Source organism: Schistocerca gregaria, chromosome 1 (assembly GCF_023897955.1).
Source record: "Schistocerca gregaria isolate iqSchGreg1 chromosome 1, iqSchGreg1.2, whole genome shotgun sequence".
NCBI classification, from domain to species: Eukaryota; Metazoa; Arthropoda; class Insecta; order Orthoptera; family Acrididae; genus Schistocerca; species Schistocerca gregaria.
Window position 1 is genome coordinate 1,003,405,865 of NC_064920.1, and position 26,308 is coordinate 1,003,432,172.

At 40.6% G+C, this 26,308-nt stretch overlaps 1 protein-coding gene across 2 annotated transcripts in view; it reads left to right on the forward strand.

Moving 5' to 3' along the window:
• LOC126278560 (uncharacterized) overlaps positions 1-25,746 on the forward strand; it is a 320,088-nt gene extending 294,342 nt beyond the window's left edge. For both annotated transcript variants that reach the window (XM_049978755.1, XM_049978765.1), the window contains 2 exons: positions 13,319-13,395; positions 24,469-25,746. In XM_049978755.1, the coding sequence (XP_049834712.1) occupies positions 13,319-13,395; positions 24,469-24,945 (554 nt within the window). In that variant the 3' untranslated portion in view covers positions 24,946-25,746. The remainder of the gene's footprint in view (positions 1-13,318; positions 13,396-24,468) is intronic.
• Positions 25,747-26,308: the final 562 nt, after the last annotated feature.

A 26,308-nucleotide genomic window follows, 5' to 3' on the forward strand; every position in this document is an offset into this window, starting at 1 on the left:
TGGACTACACAGTTTGTATATTTTGCTTATTTTTTTCATAGTTCCACATAACTTCTTCCTGTTTTTTCGATTGGTCTGTGTTCAGGTTTTCAAGGCCTGTCCATTGTGCCAACTTATAACTAAATCTGAGGTGGGTGCGATGGGGAGGTTCCCTTGTGCGTTATTCGATGTCTGTTGTCACGTATGTCTGGTTAGCACTCCAAACACTGGACTCTGTCTTCCATGGTCGCTATTTTAAAAGTAATATGGATATACGCTGTCTTTTACGACTGTATCTTGTCTTATTCAGATCCATTAAATCTAGGTACAGCAGAAAAAGGTGCCATAACTCCCATATTACTGGAACAATATTTCAGAATTCGTCGCGTTAACCACTTGTAAGCGACTGCTTTTACAGATTCATTACATTTTCCCAAAACCCTTCGAACAAATCCAAATCTTTCATTCACTTTCCCTAGTAATGATTACCCTAGGAGCGAGAGAAATGTTACACGAAAACAAAAGTTTATTTTATTGCATTGTATTATCAGTTATCAATATAGTAACGCTGGCTGTAACATTTTTATCAGCAGTTTAATAATAAAAAGGAAGCACACAACAAAGTTACTACTTTCGATCGTCGTGCGCCTGCAGATACACATAAAAACAACTGTATTTGCTCGATAGAGAAAAGGCTACACTAACAAATGAGTTTGACGATATATTAAATGTGTGGAATAGCTGCCCTCTCTTCTAGAATTGGTACAGTCTATCGTAGGAAACTAGCGCAACGAACCGCCCGCGCGATTGGAAAAAGGAACAAGTCATTGTTTGTTTGTTTGTAGGGAACTAAACTGGGACAAGTCATTCTGGTCATTAACCCTAGAACGCTAAAGGGGCCAAAATGTTACATTATTACTAACCCATCTTACATAATAGTACACCATATTTTATTAAAAGGAAGACAAAATTTTTTAGCTTATGCACTAGTTAATTGCAATTATAAGGTCTCCAATCGTATGTTAGATATAAAATAAATACAAAACATTACACTCTGTATTGACAATGCCAGATTGGCGGGAACCTCGCATTGATATGAACTGCAATCGTCAACTTTAGGTAGGTTTAGCAATCTAGGGTCAAGAAGATGCCATCAGCTTGCCGTAGAATTATAGACATGATATCTGTCCACGTATGACGGCTGTTTCGGAGACTGGGTAACTCCGTTTCTTCGGTTACATCAGTGTGATTCACCAAATGCTCTATTAAGATATCTGATCAAACTGAACTGTCCCATGCCGATCTGAATAATGTCGTTGCTATAGGAGAAGAAGTACAAGTTCTATAGGCTTTTGTACAGGGTGAACCGTAACTCCATCGACAAACTTCAGGGAGGACGGAAACAAGAAAAAAATAGTATAGCAAACATGGGCGCTAAAATGCATGCCTTAAGAGGTATAAGCTCTTGTTTATGTTCGCTACTGCGAAACACATATCTTCTAAACTAGTTTTCTTGTTTTGGTCCATACTGCTTTATCCCAAAGTAAGGAAAGCAAAAAGTTAGGAGTGGCAAAATATGTTTCACAGTGTAGAAGATGAACAAGTTGCTCATGCAGATCTTAAGGTATCCATTTTAGACCCCATGATTACTGGACTTTTTTTCTTGTTTTGTCCATACCACCATCCCTCAAAGATGTTGTTGGAGTTCACGTTTACATTCCAATGTTTTTAGTAAAGTTGAAAATCTACTTTTAATAGTGACATGTTAGTAATTAAAACTGTTTATTTTATTGCATTTCGTTATTAGTTATCAATATAATAACGCTCCCTGTAAGACCTTTTTTTAATGACAAAATAAAAAGCCTTTCTTTTGAAATCAAGATGGATTCTAGGCTCCAGTGGTGTGTTGTGGGAACTAATTCAGTTTCTCCGTTCATGAGATCTACAAGGCTGCAGAAAGCGGAGCTCGGGTTTAGTACTGTAACTCGTAACTTACCGAAAGCATTCGATACAGTTCCTTACAGTCGTTTGGTAAAATACGCGCTTACGAATTGTCGAAACACAGTAGCGTTCGATAGATGACTTCCTAGCAGATATATCCCGGTGAGTAGTTCTTAAAGGGAAATATTTCAACAAAATCGGAACTAGCACTCGCGTGCATCTAGGAACTGTGACAGAGCATTTACTGTCCTCGGCATGATGATATTGTCACTTCTAAGCTACATTCAACTCCAGACCCCAAGTTCAACTCTTACTATTTGAAACCACATTTATTACTGACACCAACGTACGGGTACAGCAGAACAAACCTCTGGATGGAGTGTGCAGCTATTTATACAAACACCGAATATTCCAGAATATACAAGCATTGCAAATATATTTCGAGAACATTCACGAAATGATAGACTCTAAATAACAAACAAGGAGTTCGGGTTTGAACTGACGACTCGCAGCAGTTCGCAGTAATATGACTTGGCAAAAAAATTTTGTCGCTTTCTGAACCTGTTCGCCGACGACTCAGTTATACGCAGGGTGGTGAAATCGTTAAAAAATGTTACCAAATACAGACAGATCTGATCAACGCTTGGTTCAAATGGCTCTGAGCACTATGGGACTTAACATCTGAGGTCATCAGTCCCCTAGAACTTAGAACTACTTAAACCTAACTAACCTAAGGACATCACACATATCCATGCCCGAGGCAGGATTCGAACCTGCGACCGTAGCGGTCACACGGTTCCAGACTGAAGCGCCTAGAACCGCACGGCCACACCGGCCGGCTCAACGCATGGTTCTAAGGCCCAAAATGTAAATAAATCCATCAACTGCGCATAAATAAACGCAAAGGGCCGATATTGACTACGCGATCGGCATTGGTATCAGCCACAACTGCTACGTATCTAGGATGTCTGTACGAAGACGTTTACGATGGAGTCATCATACAAACCTTGCTACGCGGAAAGCTGAGGCAAGAGCGAGATTAATCAGAAGGGTCTTACGGCAGTGGAAATCAACCGGAAAGGCGATTGCCACCACATCATTCGTTCAGTCTGTTGTTGAGTACTCACTTAATTCTGAAAGCTGGTGTTTCAAGGAACATGTTACTTTACCTCAGCATTACTCTTTCGTAATGATCACCACGGTGAAATTAAAGGAGCTGGAGCTTACAAAGAGGAGTACTGACAATCTTTCTCCTCACTTTTCTGTCTATGGAACAGAAGAAGGGAGGGGGCGAGGGGTTCTAGTGCACTATTTACACTTTGCCACACATCTTAACGATAGATTGCGGAGAGCAAATGTACAGTGCAATTTGCAGTAGTATAGGTAATTTCAGATGCATCCAAGGGAAGTGTGATAGAATCACTATTTGTTAACAACTTAATAGCTGGCATCACAGCCATACATTTATTAAATGGAGGAAGCATTTTTCCACTTATGCGGTACTTATCTATAGACTACTACTTCATTCTACAACGAGTTCCCGCCTTTGTAATCCAGTGTTTCGCGCCGATGATGTGGTGCGCTTTGTCATACAGCTAAACACCCAATCGTCCTCATGTCACACGTCGTTCCGTCTCATTCGACGGCTCGGCAAACAAGGAATCCGCATTAGTTACGATCCTTAAATTACTTTCTCTCTCTTCCATGTTGTCCAAGGTATATCATCTGTGCTCGATATCAAGTTTCACCATATACTTGGTATTCCTCTTGCTCTTTTGTCTCTTGGGTTTCAAATCATACATAAGTCTTCGAAGCCTGTTAGCATCCATGCGTTGCATATGTCCATATCATCCCAGTAGCTGCGAGGTTATTTTCTCTTATAGTCTTAGAACTTGAGCCTGTTTTCGGATTTCGCCATTACGGGTTCTATCCATGCTACGAACGAACATGCCTCAAATTTTCTGACTTCCTTACTTCTCACGGTAAGTTTTTCACGACCATATCCTAAAATCGGCACGTAATAGGTTTCAAACATGACTCCCTTATATTTTATTAGTACATTCTTGCTCCGTACTATTTGTTTCCTTTATGGAAGTTACTTCCTACTTGAGTTCTGTGAGTGTCTTTTCTGTCTCTAGAACCAGCATCAGAGATAACACTCACAAGATATTTTAAATAACAGGTCATCTGTAGCTCTTTCCTCTACATTTCAACATGTCCTATTGGTTGCCCGATTTTTTTTTCTCTTTTGTCATGACCGTCACCTCACTTGTCTCCTGGTTGAAGATAAACCATACACTTAGACTTGATACGGCTTAAAAAGTCGAAAATAATTGAAGAACAAAGATGATATCTAAGTAAATACAATCTAAAGAGAAAATTCCGTCTCCACTTAATGTGTTAAAGACTTAGCAAAAAAGTTAGTCATCATCTCACACCTCTGCAATTATTGCTGCTACATGTGTTATTCGGGTACAACTGGAGCAATATCCCATCGAATCCTGGCTAAACATATGCCCAGTGCAAAGAGTAATCAAGAGAAAAGTGAAGTTCAGCTCCTCATGAAGCGTAAAAGCGCGATAGTCAGTGCCTGCATGTTTAATGGGACAAAACTGGAGCTTTAGTCTGTCATACAAATATCAAGCACTAGAACTGAGCTAGGGATGAAATGTAATAGTCATGTAGTTTGCTTAAAGAAAACAAAACAACTGCTTTCGATTCCGTGACAGGATTCAGAGAAACTTCAATTAGTCTACGAAACTGGTGATAAGAATTCTAGCGTAGCCTTTGCTGGAATCCTGATCACGTATGTGGGATCCACATCGCGTTGACACAACAAATGCCATACTGATATAGCTTTTCTAGGATTTTCGCATATGCATTTAGAGCGAACGCCGTATTCGAGTCGAGAGACCACATACGGTTTTAATTTCTTTCAAAATGTTTATTTCATCGTTTACTCCTCTAAAGAGCAAAAACATGAAATTCAAAGGCGTGTAACTACTGTAGCTCGAAAAGACACTAAAATGTGTAATAGAGGCTACATTTCTATGTTTTATTTACTAAGTGATCTTCAGAATCATCTCCACTCATCCGAAACTCACTCTAACGATGCTTACGAATAATTAATATAAGAGGCTTATCTCATAAAAAGAAGGAAAGAACTAGCTCTAAAAGTTCCATGCTTGGAAAAAGTGTAATCCTTCGATAGCCGTGGCACCACAACTTTCTTCAGGGAGCTTGTATAGAACTATAAAATTAATTAAAGCTTAAATCTGTTAGTGAAAATAATCACATTAGATGTCATACCGAAAGAAGTAATAAGTTCTTTTATGAATGAATATATCCGATGCTTCATGCAGTCCAGGCCGTTACTATCAATAAAAAGAAAAAAGCTGAAAACAGACCTACACACAACAATGTACGTTTTACTTATAATTAAACAATGATTACTTTAAAGCCGGCCAGTGTGGCCGAGCGGTTCTAGGCGCTTCAGTCTGGAACCGCGTGACCGCTACGGTCGCAGGTTCGAATCCTGCCTTGGGCATGGATGTGTGTCATGTCCTTAGGTTAGTTAGGTTTAAGTAGTTCTAAGTTCTAGGGGACTGATGAGCACAGCTGTTAAGTCTCATAGTGCTCAGAGCCATTTGAACCGTTTGGTGACTTTAAAGCACTCTCCTTACCGTCGTGTGTTGAACGACAGCAATATTTTCTCTTCTCGGTGTAGCATGATTGTGTCATTATCATCGTCTACGAAACATTCATTAAGATGCAGTTATTTGTTGACTCCATTTCTCTCCTCTTGGCCGTTTTCGCGATCTGCCTGTTTTGCATTAACTCTGCTCTAGAACGCTCTATGACTGACAGTACTACTTCAGAGATTCATTATATGTGATCAAGCAGTATGACCACAGTCTGGTGTTACTAATCGGCATCTTCTTTCACAAGAGAGCTGAAAACAACATAATTTACGCTGACTGGCATGTAGGGTGATTTCAAATACGTGAGAAGTGTTTCAAGATCGAAAGTAAACATATTGTTAAAATTTTATGTTCATTAGTGAATTTCCGACAACAATAATGTCTGTGTTTCTCGCAATATTCCATGGACTTCCATATTGCCGTGACTGCATCGGAATACTTTATTTTTCAATATAAGATGTCCCTGGATAATGTCTAGTCAGATTTTTTTACGTACATAAATTTATAAGGAAACCAGCACTGCGAAAGATAATGCAATGAGTGACGGAAAACTAAGAATGGGGAATATATTTTCATTAGAAACTAAATTCTAAGCTCATCAACTGAAATGCAAACGAACTTGGTAAATGTTCGGTAAATGAGGAAAGAAAAATGGTAGTATGAGAGCAAAGTCTCACAGTCACAGTAGACAAAGACCAATTGCGAGAGGAGGCATCAGTGTTGCATACGGACTATATGCAACCCCATCCTCTTGTCCTAGTTTGTGCGGCAATTCTGACTGGTTTGAAGCGGCCCTCCACGAATTCCTCTACTGTGCCAACCTCTTCATCTCTACAGTTTTTACCCTCTTCAGCTTCCTCTGTTGTCCTGCCAGCCTGCCCCTTCTTATTGTACGTGCTTTCTATATATTCCTTTCGTTACCGATTCTGCAGAGCACCTCATTCCTTACCCAATCAGCCCACCAACTTTTCAGTTTTCTTCTGTGGCACCACGTCTCAAATGCTAGATTCCCTTCGGGCGCTGATGACCTCGATGTTGAGCGCCCGTAAGCCCCAACACACACACACAGATTCCCTTCTTTTCCGGTTTTCCCACAACCCATGTTTCACTCGCATCATTGCTGTGCTCAAAATGTAACAGTTTCAGAACTTACTTCCCCAAATCAAGACCTTTGTTTGATACTAGTAGACTTCCCTTGGCCAGGAAAGGCCAGCACTATTCTGCTTTTTGTGTCCTCTATGCGCCATCCGTTATGGTTTATTTTGCTGGCTAAGTATCAGCATTCCTTAAGCCCATCTACTTCGTGATCTCCATTCCTGATCTTAAGTTTCTCGCTGTTTTCATTTCTGTTACTTCTCATTACTTTTGTGCTTCTTCATTTTCTTTCAATCCATATTCTGTAGTCATTAGGCTGTTCTTTCCATTCAACATACCCCTTAATTCGTCTTCACTTTCACTCAGGATAGCAATGTCATCAGGCAATCTTATCATTGATACCCTTTTACCCTGAATTTTAGTTCCACTCTTGCACTTTTCTTTTATTTCCGTCATTGTATCGTCGATGTATGGATTGAACGATAGGGGCGTAAGATCAAATTCATGTCCTACACACTCCATGCATTTCGTTCTTGGTCTTCCAGTCTTATTGTTCCCTCTTGGTTCCTGCACATATTGTGTATTACCCGTCATTCCCTACAGTTCACCCTTATTTCTCGCAGAATTTTCAGGTCGACTAAACCTATGAACTTTTCTTTATTTTTCTTTAGTCTTGCTTTCACTAACAACCGCAACGTCAGAATTGCCTCTCTGGTGTCTTTACCTTTCCTAAAGGCAAACTGACCGTCATCAAACAGATCCTCAATTCACTTTTCCATTCTTCTGTAGATTATTCTTCTCACAAGGGAACCTCCCCATCGCACCCCACTCAGATTTAGTTATAAGTTGGCACAGTGGATAGGCGTTGAAAAACTGAACACAGATCAATCGAGAAAACAGGAAGAAGTTGTGTGGAACTATGAAAAAAATGAGCAAAATATACAGTGAGTAGTCCATGTGGAAGACAGGCAACATCAAGGGTCGTGTGAGCTCGGGAGCCCCGTGGTACCGTGGTCAGCGTGAGTAGCTGCGAAACGAGAGATTCTTAGTTCAAATCCTCCCTCAAGTGAAAGATTTATTTTATTTATTTTCGCAAAGCTATGATCTGTCCATTCGTTCATTGACAACTCTGTTCACTGTAATACGTTTAGTGTCTTGTGTTTTCCGACCGTACCGCAAAACGGTGCGATTAGTAGACGAAAGGACGTGCCTCTCCAATGGGAACCGAAAACATTTGATCGCAAGGTCATAGGTCAACCGATTCCTCCACAGGAAAACACGTCTGATATATTCTATACGACACCGGTGAGAGATAATAATTGTCTGAAAACTGAACTCTTCACTCAAGGGAGGACTTGAACCCTGGACCTCTGGTTCTAGAGCTGCTCACGCTAACCATGGGACCACGGCGTTCCTGAGCTCGCAATTTCCTTGATGTTGCTTATCTTGCACATGGACTACTCAGTTTGTATATTTTGCTAATTTTTTTCGTAGTTCCACAGAACTTCTTCCTTTTTTTCTCGATAGATCTGTGTTCAGTTTTTCAAGGCCTATCCACTGTGCCAACTTATAACTAAATCTGAGGAGGGTGCGACGGGGAGGTTCCCTTGTCAGCAACTTGGATGCGTGAACTGTTAAGCTGATTGTGCGATAATTCCCACACTCGTCGACTCTCGCAATCTTCTGAATTGTATGGATGATGTGTTTCCAAGACTCAGATGGTATATCGCCATACTCACACATACTACACACCAACATTAATAGTCGTTTTGTTGCCATTTCCCCCAATGATTTTAGAAATGCTGATGGACTGTTATCTATCCTTTCTGCCTTATTCATCTTAATTCTTGTAAAGCTCTTTTACATTCTGATTCTAATACTGGATCCCCTATCTCTTCTATATCGACTATTGTTTCTCCTTAGATCACGTGATCAGACAAGTCTTCCACCTCATAATGGTCTTCAATGTACTCTTTCCACTTCAAAATACTCGTAAGCTCGTATCATTGTAAGAGTGCCAGTAGAAAAAAATTAGGAAGTTAGTCGGTGGTTAAATGATTTGCCAGCATTCGAGATCATCAAGCTATTCACGGGGAAACTATGTTGCAAAGTATCAGGGTGTTGGAACGTGAAGCTCTTGATAGCCTCATAGGAACCCTGGTGCAAGGAAGCGTAACGTTATTTAAATTACTGTCACCGAAGTGTTCCACAGACAACTGCTGCATCTGCAACACATCCGCATAATATAAACATGTTACAGGTGAGATCATATCCGCAGCAAGCGGTCACCTTTTATTTGAGGAGAACACAGAATCGACATCCTATATGTAGTGACTTTTTCAGGGATGGGTATACAATTCGCTGCTGTTCGCGGGTAAGAATCACAAAGAGGACGAGCGGACAGATACGTTTACTCCTTTGCCTCTTTACAGTAATGATTATGGAAGAAGACGAAGCACAGAAAAGTCGGGGGGTTATTACACTTGCTACGTTAACACACTTTCAGAAGTTTAAAAAAGGTCAGTCCTACGTAATGTCAATAAAACAGCATATTTGTCAGTTGTGTGGTTCTTGCTGGAGAACAGTATCGATCATCGGACAACTGTGTATCAGCCTAACGCTGAATCAGCAATAATAGTGGACGATAACAGTACTTCTTCCTTTGGTTACGAGAAATCAACGCACCGACCACGTATCGCCAAGAAGGTGTGTTCAAAACCAGTCAGCAAGGCGGAACAGTTTATTGGCCTAATTCTTTGACTTTAACTCTTCAGTGGGCGTGCCTTTCATACTGCCATGAGTGGGCGCGTTGCGGCTTTTGCACCGCAATCAGTTTTACATTTTTAACCTAAGGAAAAATAACCACCCCATCAGCAATAAATATGTAAAATGCATCAATTTCTTTTTCCATGATTTCAGCACTTGCTTTTAGCCCTGGTGAAACTTTTAGGATGTTCTTGGCCTTGGTCTTAGGAGAAGAAGGAAGCGGTTCACGTATCGAAATAGTTTCATCTTTTCCTGCACAAAATCGGTAACCCTCTGTTTGTTGTCTCCCCTCTTCAACCAGGTGGTCATCTGTTTCCTCTGTTGATTGTTCGGAGTCACTGCTGTGGTTTTCTTCTTCAATAACTTCCTTTTCCGACTCAAATTCACGTGAATCTGACATTCTTATAATTCTTCTTCTGACTATTCTCTCAGTACTTTCTCATAGTTTTCAGGACGTACAGTTAGACGGTGCCTGTGAAATACCTTCATTTTCTCCATTTCCACGCTTTTATGAGACATAATAAAACACATGTTTTTTGTAAAAGTAATATATTGTAGCAAATCAATATCCAAGACTGTAAAAAGTAATGGAAATTGCATATGGAAACTTTGATTAGATTCGAACATTCATTGTATATTAATATAAAAGAAAGATTGCCTTGAGGCGAAAGAAAAACACAAGTATAGAAAATACTTACATCACAAGGTGCGCAACGGCAAACACACCGCAAACGAACACTCACCTTTCAAACAACAATAGTGACCAAACTGCTGAAAGCAAGAATAGCGCGAATGTAGTAAGTGGCGACATCCGTTGAGATCAACAAACACGTATCGCTACGTGGACGCAACTATGACGCTATCTGTGGTACTAACAGAAAACTAAATCTTGTGGCTATCTGCCGCAGGCACGCCCTCCGACGGGTTTAACGTCAGTAAGGATCTAGATAATGTCATTTTAACAAATTAGTGGATTTGAGAAGTGCATTTAAAAGGCTTTCTCCATTAAACAATATTACATTCAGTAGCGTTTTTGAAATTTCTAATGGCCTTCGAATCATGTCGAAATGTAAATAAAACAAGAAAAGACACATAGTGTAAAAGTTCAACCGTTATTTCCGAAAACGTCTAAATTATATTTTGTCTATGTTTTTGTACTTATAGACGTGTCTCAAGCACTATTATAATAGTCCACGTTGCTGGATATCAGCGGTCCTTCCTATAACGGCAAACTTTCTGATCGCAAATTTTTCGTTTTCCATCATCATCGTGAAGGAATGTATTCAGGCCGTTACTGAGATCTTTCACGCGCTATGTCACGGGACCACTGTGAGCTGCAATCTTAAAAAAGCTGTTTAACTGTCGGTTGAAAACAAAAAGTAATTACGTACCGGTAGTTACCGCCGGGTTTTAAGTCTATCATACTGGCAGTACGCTTGCAACTGTAACGGGCCCTACACAGGAACGACGGATCGCAGCTATCCGTCGCAAGTTGTATCGTAATCGGTCGCTCGCAAACCCTGCCATACACGAGCGATTTGCCATGCAACTTCAGCCAGTATTAAGAAGGCCGCTGTGTCGAGAGGCTCTGCTATGGGGAATGATCTGCTATGTGTAGCAGCAGTGGCAGATGAACTCCGTGACCCCACAAATTCCTGCAAAAAAAGAATTTTAAAAAAGGGAATTGTAATTTATTGGAGTTGTTTTGAAACGCTTTTCTTGGAAACTATAGGTTACACAGACTATATTAAATTTTTCACTGACGCCATGCGGACTGTGTACATCTTTCAGTGTGCAAATACAACTCGTTTTTTATTTATTAGTCCGTAATGCCTTTTTCATTCATTGGTCTTATAGTTTAACTGTTAATATTTGCATTAATTGATTTACAAACTCTATGTGTCTGTAGAAATGTGATCAATATCAGCAGTGTTGATTACTATAACTCGTCTTATTAACTGTATGAAGGAGAGTTAGATTATTTGAAATTACAAGGGACTTAAACATAGCTGGTAATAGGGTTACCCTGTATATTTAAATTTATGTGTCCAATTATTATTGTGGCACGTCTTTCTCTTTAGAGGTTAAAAACTTCAATAATGCGTGTATCGTTAGTTGTTTCATACAGAACGTCCTACATAACATTGCTTCACACATACATCATCAAATGGAGCCCATTGTATGGTGGTTACTATTATGAACTTCCCATCAATTCTAGTGCTACAGCACAGGCTTAAGAATACCAATCACTCGAAATCGGAGATCATATTTTGTATTACTTCTTAATATAAATGGCAAGTCCATCCTCGGCTTCACTTCTCAGAGTGGTTCGTGGTCCATGAATAACTGTAAATTCCAACGTAAACATTCTTAACTCCTCGCGGACAAAATGAAACAAAACTACACAACCATGCTTAATAAATAGACAAACGGGTCTCAGCCAGGCGATCATATTGCCACGCATCACATGCGATTCATGAGATAGCCCGGGATTTTCAGGCGATCAGCGACCAATGACTCTGCGATTTGCCCACACATGTGGGATAAACGAAGCGGTCGCGTACCCATACGTCGGATCGCTGCGATTCGTCGCTCGTGTGTGGAGCCCGTAATGAATCTGGTCAAATGCTTTCTTCTTTCAAACATTTTCCCCCGCTTTGTTCCCGATTCATGTTACCTATGCAGAAGTAAGGATTTGCACATATAAATGCTATGTTTTTTTCTCTTTTTAGTATATATAGTAGTACTAAGTTAGGACGAGTTCAGGTTCTCTCTGAGTTCATGTTTTCTCTTTTCTGATTTGTCAAGCTATCTCACAACCCACTAGGACGAGTTCAGGTTCTCTCTGAGTTCATGTTTTCTCTTTTCTGATTTGTCAAGCTATCTCACAACCCACTTCGTTCTGTTACACCAGTTTCAAACGAATGAGACAAGAATGTGGCTTTATAAATTATTCGCCGGCAGGACTGGCCGAGCGGTTCTAGGCGCTTCAGTCTGGAACCGTGAGACCACTACGGTCGCAGGTTCGAATCCTGCCTCGGGCATGGATGTGTGTGATGTCCTTAGGTTAGTTAGGTTTAAGTAGTTTTATGTTCTAGGGGACTGATGACCTCAGAAGTTGAGTCCCATAGCGCTCAGAGCGATTTTTTATAAATTATTCGCTCTCTATCAGCCGTATGTATAATTTTAGTGGCAAAGACCAGTTACTAAAACAAGTGGCCTATAACTGCTGATATCGATATGCAGGGACATCTCTGAGCAACTGATTTCTAAAATTCTCTTCATGTACCATATATGCGATCAAGCAATTTCCACCAATCTTTCCATTTATTTTATAATTTATTTTGGTTAACGACAGACTATATTAAATCTTCAGCATGATCGGCAGAACAGTATACCATGGAAGACAAATTTATATTTCAGCTATAATAAAGTAAACTTACCATATTGTTATGTGCATGTCTGTGCTTTTTCTTGGGATTTCTGCATAATAAACGACAGTAGGGTTGTCTCAACATCGAAGTCTTTCAATATCCCATCTTTACATATTAAGGCTTATAGAATCACAAGTAACACAATGAACATAAGGTCTGTGTTTGCAGTCAAAAATTGCTTACTGTAAAAGCAAACTCCCATTTTTCCCGCTGTCTGTAACACTGACTTCCATAGACTAAAATTATTTCCTTTAGTCTGAACCTTATATATTGCTATATTTGGTTATCATTAATGCTTTTCACACCATGTTTACCATTGCTTCCACGGAAATAATTTTTCTGTGCGTTTTCACAAATTTCTTATCTTTGCTCTGTTTGTACTGATTTGTTTTTCCCTTTCAGGACTAAAACGTGTCACCTGGCCACCTCCACCAGAAGAGCAGGAACTGATCTTCAACGAACAGCCCGTGTACTCAAAGGTAGCCCCCCTCTTCCTTGCGAATAGCCGTCATATGTATTATAATTTAATTACATTATTTCTTTTTAGCGTAAGATCGTTATTTATGTTCGTAACATATCTTTAAATAATCCTAACTATAAGCAAAGGGATAGTGTTCAGCTTTTCACAGATACTTCGTCTTCTCTCTCAGTTAAACGTTTCTTCTATCTTCCACGAAATGTACCAAAAAGTATTACTTTCTTATTAAATCTTACCCAGTTACAGTATACTTGAGGAAAATAGGATTCGAGAATATTACTTTGCTTCAACAGTGTAGCACTTATGAGGTTTTCCATTAATAATTTTTAATGTTGATGGTGAATTTATACAAGAAAAATTGTTTGCGTGATGTTGCGTGATTGAGGTTATTAAATGATGTCCTTTGTGTTGTAATAATTTCAGACTTCAAGCTGTGAACAGTATTAGTGGAAGTATTACATTTAAAATATGGAAAACAAATGTCAGCGTTTAATGACTTGCTTGGATATAGCGAGAAAGAAAGTATAATAAACGCATCCACCAAGATTTTTGGATTAAACAGTAATCGAAAGAAACTGAACATAAAAACATTGTGAAGTTGATTCTAGGTAGCCATAATTAAAATAAGTTGTATCGTTAGTCGCTTAGCTGTTATCTTTAAAATACTTTTAGAATTTAATTTAAATTTTGTGTTAGGAGAGGAAGCTTTCACGTCATTCAAACGGCTGACAAACCGTCATAAATGAAATAACAGTAATCTCATTTTATTATTTGCTGCTGTCTTTTTGTTCACACTGAATTATATCTACACTACTGGCAATTAAAATTGCTACACCAAGAAGCAATATTCATTGGACAAATATATTATACTACAACGGACATGTGATTACATTTTCATGCAATTTCGGTGCATAGATCCTGATAAATCAGTAACCAGAACAACCACCTCTGGCCGTAATAACGGTCTTGATACGCCTGGGCATTGAGTAAGACAGAGCTTGGATGGCGTGTACAGGTAGAGCTGCCCATGCAGCTTCAACACGATTCCACAGTTCATCAAGAGTAGTGACTGGCGTATTGTGACGAGCCAGTTGCTCGGCCACCATTGACCAGACGTTTTCAATTGGTGCGAGATCTGGAGAATGTGCTGACCAGGGCAGCAGTCGAACATTTTCTGTATCCAGAAAGGCCCGTTGAGCACCTGCAATATGCGGTCGTGCATTATCCTGCTGAAATGTAGGGTTTCACAGGGATCGAATAAAGAGTAGAGCCACGGGTCGTAAAACATGTGAAATGTAACGTCCACTGTTCAAAGTGCCGTCAGTGCGAGCAAGAGGTGACCGAGACATGTAACCAATGGCACCCCATTCCATCACGCCTTGTGATACGCCAGTATGCCGATCACGAATACACGCTTCCAATGTGCGTTCACCGCGTTTTCACCAAACACGGATGCGAGCATCATGATGCTGTAAACAGAACCTGGATTCCTGTCTGTGATGCAGCGTCAGGGGTAACAGCAGCCATGGTCTCCGAGCTGATAGTCCATTCTGCTGCAAACGTCGTCGAACTGTTCGTGCAGATGGTTGTTGGTTTGCAAACGTCCCCATCTCTTGACTCAGGGATCGAGACGCGGCTGCACGATCCGTTACAGCCATGTTTGTAAGATGCCTGTCATCTCGACTGCTAGTGATACGAGGCCCTTTGGGGTCCAGCACGGCGTTCCGTATTACCCTCCTGAACCCACCGATTCCATATTCTGCTAACAGTCATTGGATCTCGACCAACGCGAGCAGCAATGTCGTGATACGATAAACCGCAATCGCGATAGGCTACAATCCGACCTTTATCAAAGTCGGAAACGTGATGGTACGCATTTCTCCTCCTCATACGAGGCGTCACAACGTTTCACCAGGCAACGCCGGTCAACTGCTGTTTGTGTATGAGAAATCGGTTGGAAACTTTCCTCATGTCAGCACGTTGTAGGTGTCGCCAACGGCGCCAACCTTGTGTGAATACTGTGTAAAGCTAATCATTTGCATATCACAGCATCTTCTTCCTGTCGGCTAAATTTCGCGTCTGTAGCACGTCATCTTCGTGGTGTAGCAATTTTAATGGCCAGTAGCGTACTTCTTAGTTACACTTTCTGATATTCTTTAGTGTTGCTTTTGAGACATTTCGTCAAATTTTGGTTCCTGTGCCATCGTGCATAAGTAGGCTCACTGAAATGAAAAGAGTACATATCTTCGTCATAATCGAGTAATATTTGCACTTGCCTTGGTACCAGGTGTGGCATGGACTGAAAAAGTTCTAGATGAAGGACAGATCAATGTCCGTCCATTCCTACTCCTAAATCCTTTGCTTTAGGAAGTTTAGAATCGTGATAACCCATAACGTTCCTAGATCCAACGGGTTGCCTTTTTAACTCGTAAACACGTAAACTGTCATCTTCAAAGACAGTGTACTTGTTGAGATGATGGCAAAGGGAAGAAACTGGCTCACCTTCGTACGCACCGCCTCTCATTCGAGGAACTTATCAACTCGATAGCTTCCACCCAATGAAAACATCTCACAGTTGCCCATTCTTGTGGAAGTCTTCCTGAGCTATATGGTGAACGCGACTTCGCCCATCATTGCTATTCCGGCAGGAACGTGGTTTGCGGGTGACTCACTTCCAATCTTCTGTTGTGTCTCCGCCGACTGCAATCGTGAAACTTCGTTTGTATTAGCAAACAGGGATTTCTTGCCTGCCCTGGTTCAGATGTTTATGTGATGCATATAACTCATCCGGATACGGTTCAAGCAAGGCAACTGCAAACATTCAGTGGCAGCTCCTGCCTCATATAGTGACGGAAATGGAAAGCGTTAATCCACGAAGCATCAGTCCTATATTTATCAATATTTGGCTATTAAATATTTAAACATTCATTCAGTTCGGTACTGACGTGGACCATCAACATCAGTATGATGGGTGACCCTCAGGGTGACAAATAGACCCTTGTGTTCGTTGTAGCATAGTTTCAAACAGCCCCCGAATGTCTTCTTGAGGAATATTTTGTCACTCCTGATATACTTGCTGTGTCAGTTCATGAAGATGGCTACTATTGTCTGGTATGACAGTATCCGTCTTCCCGTCGTGCTAGTTTCAGTTCCATATTCGTTATTCTCTTATTGCCTTCCAGTACTCTTTCACTTGTTCACCATTGTTTTTTTCCTTCATATCTGCTAACCACCATAGACCAGTTCTTTTTCGCTCATGTTACGTGGAATCCTTCCGTATTCAATACTTTTTACGTAAACACTTCTCTGTCAGTCGTTTCTTCAGATTTTACATTTTTTTCTCTAAATGCTTTTTTAAATTAATGGGTCCAACTTGTTTGTAGCGTCTTATCTCACAAATATTTTTCCGCATTCTGTCAAAAGAATACCAATATTCTTTTCCTTATTACTTCTTATATGTTTTCTATGTTTCGATCGATGCCATCATTACTACGTAATTTCCAACTTTCGAATATATTTTCGTTGACTTAATATTTTCTTAATGATTCACCTTTCTAAAAGTTCTAACTTAGCTAAATTAAAGTTCAATGCTAGACATTCTCTTGCATTTAAACATTCTGACCTCACTACTTTATTGTAATGTCTATTTTCAAACAGTCTTTTTTTGTTGTAAACATCTTTAGTTACGCCATAGGCCCTTCCGATTTCAGTTATCCTTTACTCTATACAGCAGCTTTTTCAAAAAAAAAAAAAAAAAATTCCTGGTTAATCTTACCAAGATATTTAAATTTTTTAAACTTTTCAATTTGGCCAATTACTGTTTTCTGATATTTCGGTTTGTAAAAAATTTGTTTTTCTTCCTGCATAATTTCTTAAAACGTTCTTACTCGCTGTTTCTTCCAAAAGTTAGGTTTGTATTACAGCAGATGTCACGGTTTCAGAAAGTATAAGGGGTTTTCAAAAAGAAACGAACTATAGGCATAATTACAGAAACCAGTACCTGTATGTCAGAAGTATTGACCCTGGCTGTTGCGACACTTGCCCCACTGTGACACAAGGAGGTGAATGGTTGTCTCATAAAGTTCCCGAGCTGCGATGTTAACCAGTTCCGCACGTACAGCTGGACGTCGTCATCCGAAGTGAATCGTTTGCCCCTATGCTGACGTTCTTCTTTGACAAAGATGGCCCCCTACCGATTCACTTCCTGCAGCACGGGACAACAGTGAATACCCAGCGTTACTAGCAAATTTTGACCACTCTTCGCCAAGCGATCAAATCAAAACGACCAGGCAATCTCACCCTTGGGGTCATTCTGCTCCACGACAATGCAAAGCCTCATACGGCCAACACGGTCGCTGCACTCCTGCAGAGATTCAAATGGGAGGTTCTCGGCCACCCTCCATACAGCCGGGACCTCTCTCCCTATGATTACGCCGTTCTTGGTCAGCTTAAAACTGCTCTGTGGGGCAAACGATTCACCTCGGACGACTATGTCCAGCTATACGTATGGAACTGGTTAACATCGTAGCCCCGGGAATTTTATGAGGCAGTCATTCACCGGCTTGCGTTACAGTGGGACAAGTGTCTCAACAGCCAGGGTCAATACTTCTAGCATACAGGTACTGGTTTCTTCTGTAATAATGCCTTCGGCTCGTTTCTTTTTGAACGACCCTTATACAACAAAGTCATCTACAAATGCGAGACAGTTTATTCAAATTTTTCGTTTCCTCTTCACAGCTTTCTTGCTGAAGTCTTTTATTAATTTAATTTTTCATTTGAAGTTCTGACTTTTTTTTCTGGGACAGAATCCCTGGTAGACCGTTACCTTGCCGTAACACTGTGTTCGTTTTGAAGGACTGAGATATTTCTCCTATAAATTTCATGTGAGATGCTATATCTGTGAGTGTTCCACGAGCTACATTTACTAATTTAGACTTTGCACCAACTTCTCGTATTATTTTCTCTATACTTCGTCTGTCAACGAAACCAAAGGTCTTTTTGAAACCATCAAACATTAATACAATATTTTTTGAATTTAGAAATCCGTGGTGAATGACTGACTTCGGATTAAATATTTGTTCAGAGCATGATCTGCCCTTCCTACAACCACCATGTTATTTCCTTAAATAACTATCCAGTGATGTCTCTACTCTCGCAAAATCTTAGGAAAATACGTTATGCAATAGGTAGCAAAGGAATTCTTCTGCAGTTGTTAACGCAGCGTTTATTGCTGTTCTTATTTAATAGGTGTATCAAGGCTGCCTTTCACTTTCATGCAATTTTTGCTATTTTCCATATTCTTCAAATATTAATTCTAGCTAACTTTTTTATTTTTGATAGAGACCATTACAAAAGTTCCGCTGTGTAGAGTTTCTCCAGTAACTTTACTGTTTTTCTTTAGGTTTTTATTACGTCTTCAGTTTCTTTGGCAGTTGAAAGTTAATCTTGGTATAAATTTTCATGAGTGTTTGAGAATTCTTGTTTATATGTGTGTTCCGGACAATTAAGAACCTGCTCAACATATTTTGCATGTATTTTGCATTTTTCAGTGTTTCTTAATTTATGAAACGTCTTTTTTTATTAACACAAATTATAGTTTTACTCTGTAACGCAATTTAATGTACAACGCGCAGTCAAGTATTGTAAGGATTTCTCCGTTTATTACACGTTCTAACATAAAAATCCACATTGCAATAGCGGTGCTGGAAAAGAATTGTTACCCTGTTAATCTTTGTGGCTCCAGTAGGAATGTCTATGGACTGAGCACGGGGATGCGCAGAGTAAGATTTTAGTCTCTAACAAGGGAACCTCCCCATCGCACCCCCCTCAGATTGAGTTATAAGTTGGCACAGTGGATAGGCCTTGAAAAACTGAACACAAATCAATCGAGAAAACAGGAAGAAGTTGTGTGGAACTATGAAAAAAATAAGCAAAATATACAAACTGAGTAGCCCATGCGCAAGATAGGCAACATCAAGGATAATGTGAGTTCAAGAGCACCGTGGTCCCGTGGTTAGCGTGAGCAGTTGCGGAACGAAAGGTCCTCGGATTAATCTTCCCTCGAGTGAAAATTTTACTTTCTTTATTTTCACAAAGTTATGATCTGTCCGTTCGTTCATTCACGTCTCTTTTCACTGTAATAAGTTGAGTGTCTGTGTTTTGCGACCGCACCGCAAAACCGTGCGATTAGTAGACGAAAGGACGTGCCTGTCCAATGAGAACCGAAAACATTTGACCACAAGGTCATAGGTCAACCGATTCCTCCACAGGAAAACACGTCCGATATATTCTATACGACACTGGTCACGGCATGTGCGTCACATGACAGGAATATGTTGTCGACCCACCTAACTTGTACGCTTGGCGAATGGGTAAAAAGATTCTTCTACCTTGCCCGATTTAGGTTTTCTTGTGAATGTGATAATCACTCCCAAAAAAGTGATGAAAACATAATAGACGGACAGATAACAAATTTTCTGAAAATAAAAAATTGAACCAAGGACCTGTCGTTCCACAGCTGCTCACGCTAACCACGGGACCACGGCGCTCCTGAGTTCAGAATATCCTTGATGTTGCTTATCTTGCGCATGGTCTACTCAGTTTGTATATTTTGCTTATTTTTTTCATAGTTCCACACAACTTCGTCCTGTTTTCTCGATTGATCTGTATTCGGTGTTTCAAGGCCTATCCACTGTGTCAACTTATAACTAACTCTGAGGGGGGTGGGATGGGGAGGTTCCCTTCTAAGATACAGTGACAGTAAAATCACGTGATTGTAGTGTGGCATCACGTTTCGCTGTAGACGCTCTGCATCTTTTGAATGCCACTACATCACTAATACAGAGATATTCCGTTCGAAAGTGCCTTACGTTTTGTACATGCGTTTCATAGCCATTTAAGAATTTGCATTTGATATCTGCAGTGACCTTGACTTAAAAAACCAGCACCTAAGTCACGTGACGGAGGGCCAAAACTGAAGTTTCTATCATTACCAGAGCGGTTCTAGAGTAACGATTGCTGATAATTGCGATACGTCCGAATAAAATATTCTCGATTTTCAAAGTCACGTCATTTTGAACAGGACACCCGAACTTTCAGTGGCAATCTCCGCCATCGCCGTCAAAAAAAAAAAAAAAAAAAAAAAAAAAAAAAAAAAAAAAAAAAAAAAAAAAAAAAAAAGGCACTGACCGCCGATGCTAGCATGGTTTTCCGATTACATACTCGCGATTTCACCATAGGGTAGCAGCAGCTCCGGACCGCCGCGGGACGAATAATGTCATTTAGATCGGTGAGGGGAAGAGCCTGGTGCCGCGTTTAAAACTGTCGCTCCCGCATCCCTACAAGCACCAAGGGTCCGTTTTTGCTTTCTTTCGATATCCAAAGCCGACGTCCACTCTCTACTACGTGTGTACTCCAAGTCTCTGTTAAAATTGTTGCTATTTATTCTAATCTCGGCTGCATTGTTTGCATTCAGACGTTTCATGCCGTGCACTCCAACGGCCAGCTGACCAATGGGGTATAAAACGTGATTTTCTAAAAAGGCCACTTGTCGCCACTCGGTTGACATCCAGTTGCGCTACTGCCGTGCAGATCGCAGCATTCGCCGCCAATGAACAGCAATCAGCTTATATGAATGAAACAGGTACCTGTTGTGCAGGCCCTTGTGCAGCAGCTTTCGCTGAATGGTCGTAGAGGAGACACTCTTGGTAGTCCCTTAGTTCATCTGGGCGATCAGTCGCTCAACAGTTGCGCGTCTAATTGTGCGTACACATATCAGTAGCCGCCATTCAACCCTGTCGTCTGTGGTCCTTGGTGCACCACAGTTGTCTCAGAGCCGATTTTGGTTAGAGCCGTTTTGCGACATACAGTATACTTAACGGCAACAGCACGTGAATAGATTAGATTAGTACGTGTTCCATAGATCATCAATACAACACTTTGTAACGATGTGGAACGTGTCAGGTTAATAAAAGGTGTCTATACAAGATATTACATTAGACAAAATATTACAAGACACTCAATATTTTTAATTTTTATTATTTTTTAATTATTTTTTGTGGGGGTTGGGAAATTACCCACATACTATATCCAAAAATTCATCTAATGAGTAGAAGGAGTTGCCATTAATAAATTCTTTTAATTTCCTTTTAAATGCTGTATGGCTATCTGTCACACTTTTTATGCTATTAGGTTAAGTGACCAAAGACTTTTGTGGCAGCACAATTTACCCCCTTCTGCGCCAAAGTTAGATTTAACATTGAGTAGTGAAGATCATCCTTTCTCCTAATGTTGTAGCCATGTACACTGCTATTACTTTTGAATTCGTTCGGATTGTTAATAACAAATTTCATAAGTGAATATATATATTGTGAGGCAACAGTGAAGATTTCTAGCTCTTTAAATAAGTGTCTGCAGGATGATCTTCGATTAGCTCCAGCAATTATTCTGATTACACGCTTTTGGGCAGTGAACACTCTTTTATTCAATGATCAGTTACCCCAGAATATGATACCATACGAAAGCAGAGAATGAAAATAGGCGTGGTAACCTAATTTACTCAGATGTATATCGCCAAAATTTACGATGACCCTAATAGCGTAAGTAGCTGAACTCAAACGTTTCAACAGATCCTCAGTGTGTTTTTTCCAGTTCAACCCCTCATCAATGCATACACCTAGAAATTTTGAATATTCTACCTTAGCTACCAATTTCTGATGGAAGTCTATATTTATTAATGGTGTCATTCCATTTACTGTGTGGAACTGAATATACTGTGTTTTGTCAAAGTTTAATGAGAGCCCATTTGCAGAGAACCACTTAATTATTTTCTGAAAAACATCGTTCACAATTTCACCAGTTAATTCTTGTCTGTCGGAGGTGATAGCTTTACTTGTATCATCGGCAAAAGTGCCAGCTATGCACCTTGGTGAATGTAGAATGGCAAGTCATTAATATATATTAAGAACAGCAGAGGACCCAAGACCGAACCTTGCGGCACCCCATTCTTGATTGTTCCCCAGTTTGAGAAATCATCAGTTTTTGCATATTATGTGAACTGTTTATTTCAACTTTCTGCATTCTTCCAGTTAGGTAAATTTTAAACCATTTGAGCACTGTCCCATTCATACCCCAGTACTTGAGCTTATCTAGAAGTATTCCATAGTATACAAACCACACCTAGCTCTAAAGCCAATGATCATGCCCTCTTCGTTGTCAGATAAATCGCTCCATTTCCGCATTATGATAACAACTGTGCTGTTTTCCGCATCGCCCCCAACCCCGACATGCCTCGTATACCCACAATTGCTAGTGCCGGCAGCTGCTGTCTGTGAGCGGTTATTGCATGTTGACGTCAAACATAGGCAGTGTGTAGCTTGGACCATGTATCAGCCTTAGTGCAAAATGTAAACGACAGTATTATACTAATGTCATGTGACTTTGGGTTACATCCTGACGCCATGTCCAGTTTCTATGCTCACATTATATATATGTCCACTATGTGGCGCGACTCATTGTATTTATTGAACTCGTGCAAGATGTTACACTACTGGCCATTAAAATTGCTACACGAAGATGACGTGCCACAGACGTGAAATTTAACCGACAGGAAGAAGATTCTGTGATATGCAAATGATTAGCTTTTCAGAGCTTTCACACAAGGTTGGCGCCGGTGGCGACACCTACAATGTGAAGACACGAGGAAAGTTTCCAACCTATTTCTCACACACAAACTGCAGTTGAGCGGCGTTGCCTGGTGAAACTTTGTTGTGATGCCTCGTGTAAGGAAGAGAAATGCGTATCATCACGTTTCTGACTTTGATAAAGGTCAGACTGTAGCCTATCGCGATTGCGGTTTATCGTATCGCGACATTGCTGCTCGCGTTGGTCGAGATCCAATGACTGTTAGCAGAATATGGAATCAGTCGGTTCAGGAGGGTAATATGGAACGCCGTGCTGGATCCCAACGGCCTCGTATCACTAGCAGTCGAGATGACAGGCATCTAATCCGCATGGCTGTAAAAGATCGTGCAGCCACGTCTCGATCCCTGAGCTAACATATGGGGACGTTTGCAAGACAACAACCATCTGCATGAACAGTTCGCCGACGTTTGCAGCATAATGGACTATCAGCTCGGAGACCATGGCTGTAGTTACCTATGACGCTGCATCACAGACAGGAGCGCTTGCGATGGTGTACTCAACGACGGACCTGGCTGCACCAATAGCAAAACGACATTTTTTCGGATGAATCCAGGTTCTGTTTACAGCATTATAATGGTCGCATCCGTGTTTGGTGAAAACGCGGTGAACGCACATTGGAAGCGTGTATTCGTCATCGGCATACTGGCGTATCACAAGGCGTGATGGTATGGGGTGTCATTGGTTACATGTCTCGGTCACCTCTTGTTCACATTGACGGCACTTTGAACAGTGGACGTTAAAATTCAGATGTGTTACGACCCGTGGCTCTACTCTTTATTCGATCCCTGCAAAACCCTACATTTCAGCAGGATAATGCACGACCGCATATTGCAGGTGCTCTACGGGCCTTTCTGTATACAGAAAATGTTCGACTGCTGCCCTGGTCAGCACATTCTCCAGATCTCGCACCAATTGAAAACGTCTGGTCAATGGTGGCCGAGCAACTGGCTCGTCACAATACGCCAGTCACTACTCTTGATGAACTGTGGAATCGTGTTGAAGCTGCATGGGCAGCTCTACCTGTACTCGCCATCCAAGCTCTGTCTGACTCAATGCCCAGGCGTATCAAGGACGTTATTACGGCCAGAGGTTGTTGTTCTGGGTACTGATTTCTCAGAATCTATGCACCCAAATTGCGTGCAAATGTAATCACATGTCATTTGTAGTATAATACATTTGTCCAATGAATACCTGTTTATCATCTGCATTTCTTCTTGGTGTAGCAATTTTAGTGGCCAGTAGTGTACATACGTTGACATAATTTAAAAATTTCAGTACAAACGACTGACAACACTGTATTACTCATCATAAAAATGAAGTCATTTCATCTCATTCAAACATGGCTGTTGTTGACAATTTTATTATGTTTCAGGGCCCAGAAGGAATCAGTCCAGGGAACCCCGGCCAGCCTCAGAGCGCTTGGTCCCCTCCTGCTGCAGCAACACCGCACAACTACCAGCCGAGCCCCCAAAAGCAGACTCCGGTCCAGGCGCAGGTGTACCAACCGGCACATTTCGAGCCGCCGCCAGCGACTGTGGTGCTGAGACCAGAGGCTCCGATCAGCCAACCACCCCCACCCGTCTTCACATCACAGCCAGCAGCCACGAAGGGCGTATCGGGAAGAATGCGCGGAGACGAGAAGTGGCCCCCAGAGTCTTACAAGGTGCAGGCACAGGCGGAAAACGAAGCCCGCCTCGCGCTCGCTCGCGGCCCTGCATTCAGGCCCCGCCGAGTAAAGAAAGATTACACCGCTTTCTTTGCCCAGAATGCCTTGAATCCGACATATCCTGGCTACAGAGCCCCACCGGGCACTCAGCACTACATCGAAGAAGGCACATCGAACCTGTAATAACACAGGTGCTAATGTAGCATTAGCAGCCATGCTTCATTTGAAAACCTATGTTTATCTGTTCTCAGGTAAATGTACTGAAAAAATAACTTCAGTCACAATGGAAGCTATGAACAAAGATGAAGGGCAGTTATTTTTTTAAAAAATTCCATCCATCTTTTTTTTAATTTCTGCCAAGAACTATGATTAATATCCATCTTGTTGGTACATACATAGGTTTAATAAATTCTAGGCGCCGCTCACGTACTTTCAATGACACGAGTGAAGACATGAAAAGAAAATATGAATATCTTGGAATTTGCAGTAACCTGAGAACGAACATATTTTTTAAAGGACCTTAGTATTTGAAATATATCTTCAAGTGCGTCGAATAATGATGGTCTCTTTTTCTTTTTTTTAAGTTAATGGAGTCTAGTCTCTTTGTTAATATATTTTTTACGAGTTTTTGGACCTGGTAGTCAATTAAGATGAGATAATGATTTTTATGAGCAAATCATGAGTGATCAGTTTCACTTTAAAACGATGTGATATATCCATGGTGCCACACAATTTTTATATTAGTCCTTATTTGATGTTTATCAGACAGATCCACTATATTCCCTTCCTAAAATTACGAAGAGCGACGAACTTTTCACGACTTACATACGAATATCTTCAATGGTATTTATTTGGTGTTTATATCATGATTAAAGTTTGTTTTGTGCTTAAAATATATTGTTGATATCATGTCTTGAACTGATTGAATGTAAAGCGAAAGTGTAAATGTGTTATTTAGAAAATAAATACTATCCATACACATAATTACTTGTAGTTGTCTGAAATATAGTATGTATATATTGAGCCAAATATGTAAGTTTGTTTCATGCTACAAGCACTCTTCGTCCCTGGAAGCTGCAATTCATAATCTTTTCTTCTTGATCTGATGGAATGCTGCAGAAGAAGAAAGCAACATATAACTGTTACAGCATGACATGACTCATTAATTAAGGAACTGGACTCATATACGAGAGAAGCAAGGTTCGAATTTAATCCTGGCCATCCTGCTTTGATCATTTCCAGTGCATCTTGTGACGTCTCATCCTTTCCAAGTGCTCCTTCTCTAACGCAAGCAATGTCTACAGAACATAAACTTGAGCTCACTTCCCTGCCTTCCATGATAATGTTGCGGGACTGGTTGTACTCACTTAATTGCAACATAAAAACACACCGCAACTCATACAACTGCTTTAATACCAAAATAACACCAAATAACATCCATCAAAAAGGAAACATAGAAGAGAAAACATAGGTCAGATGCGCCAAAGATAATAATTACAAATGGCAATCACTCGCACATATCATTTCACTGCACATAACACTGCGC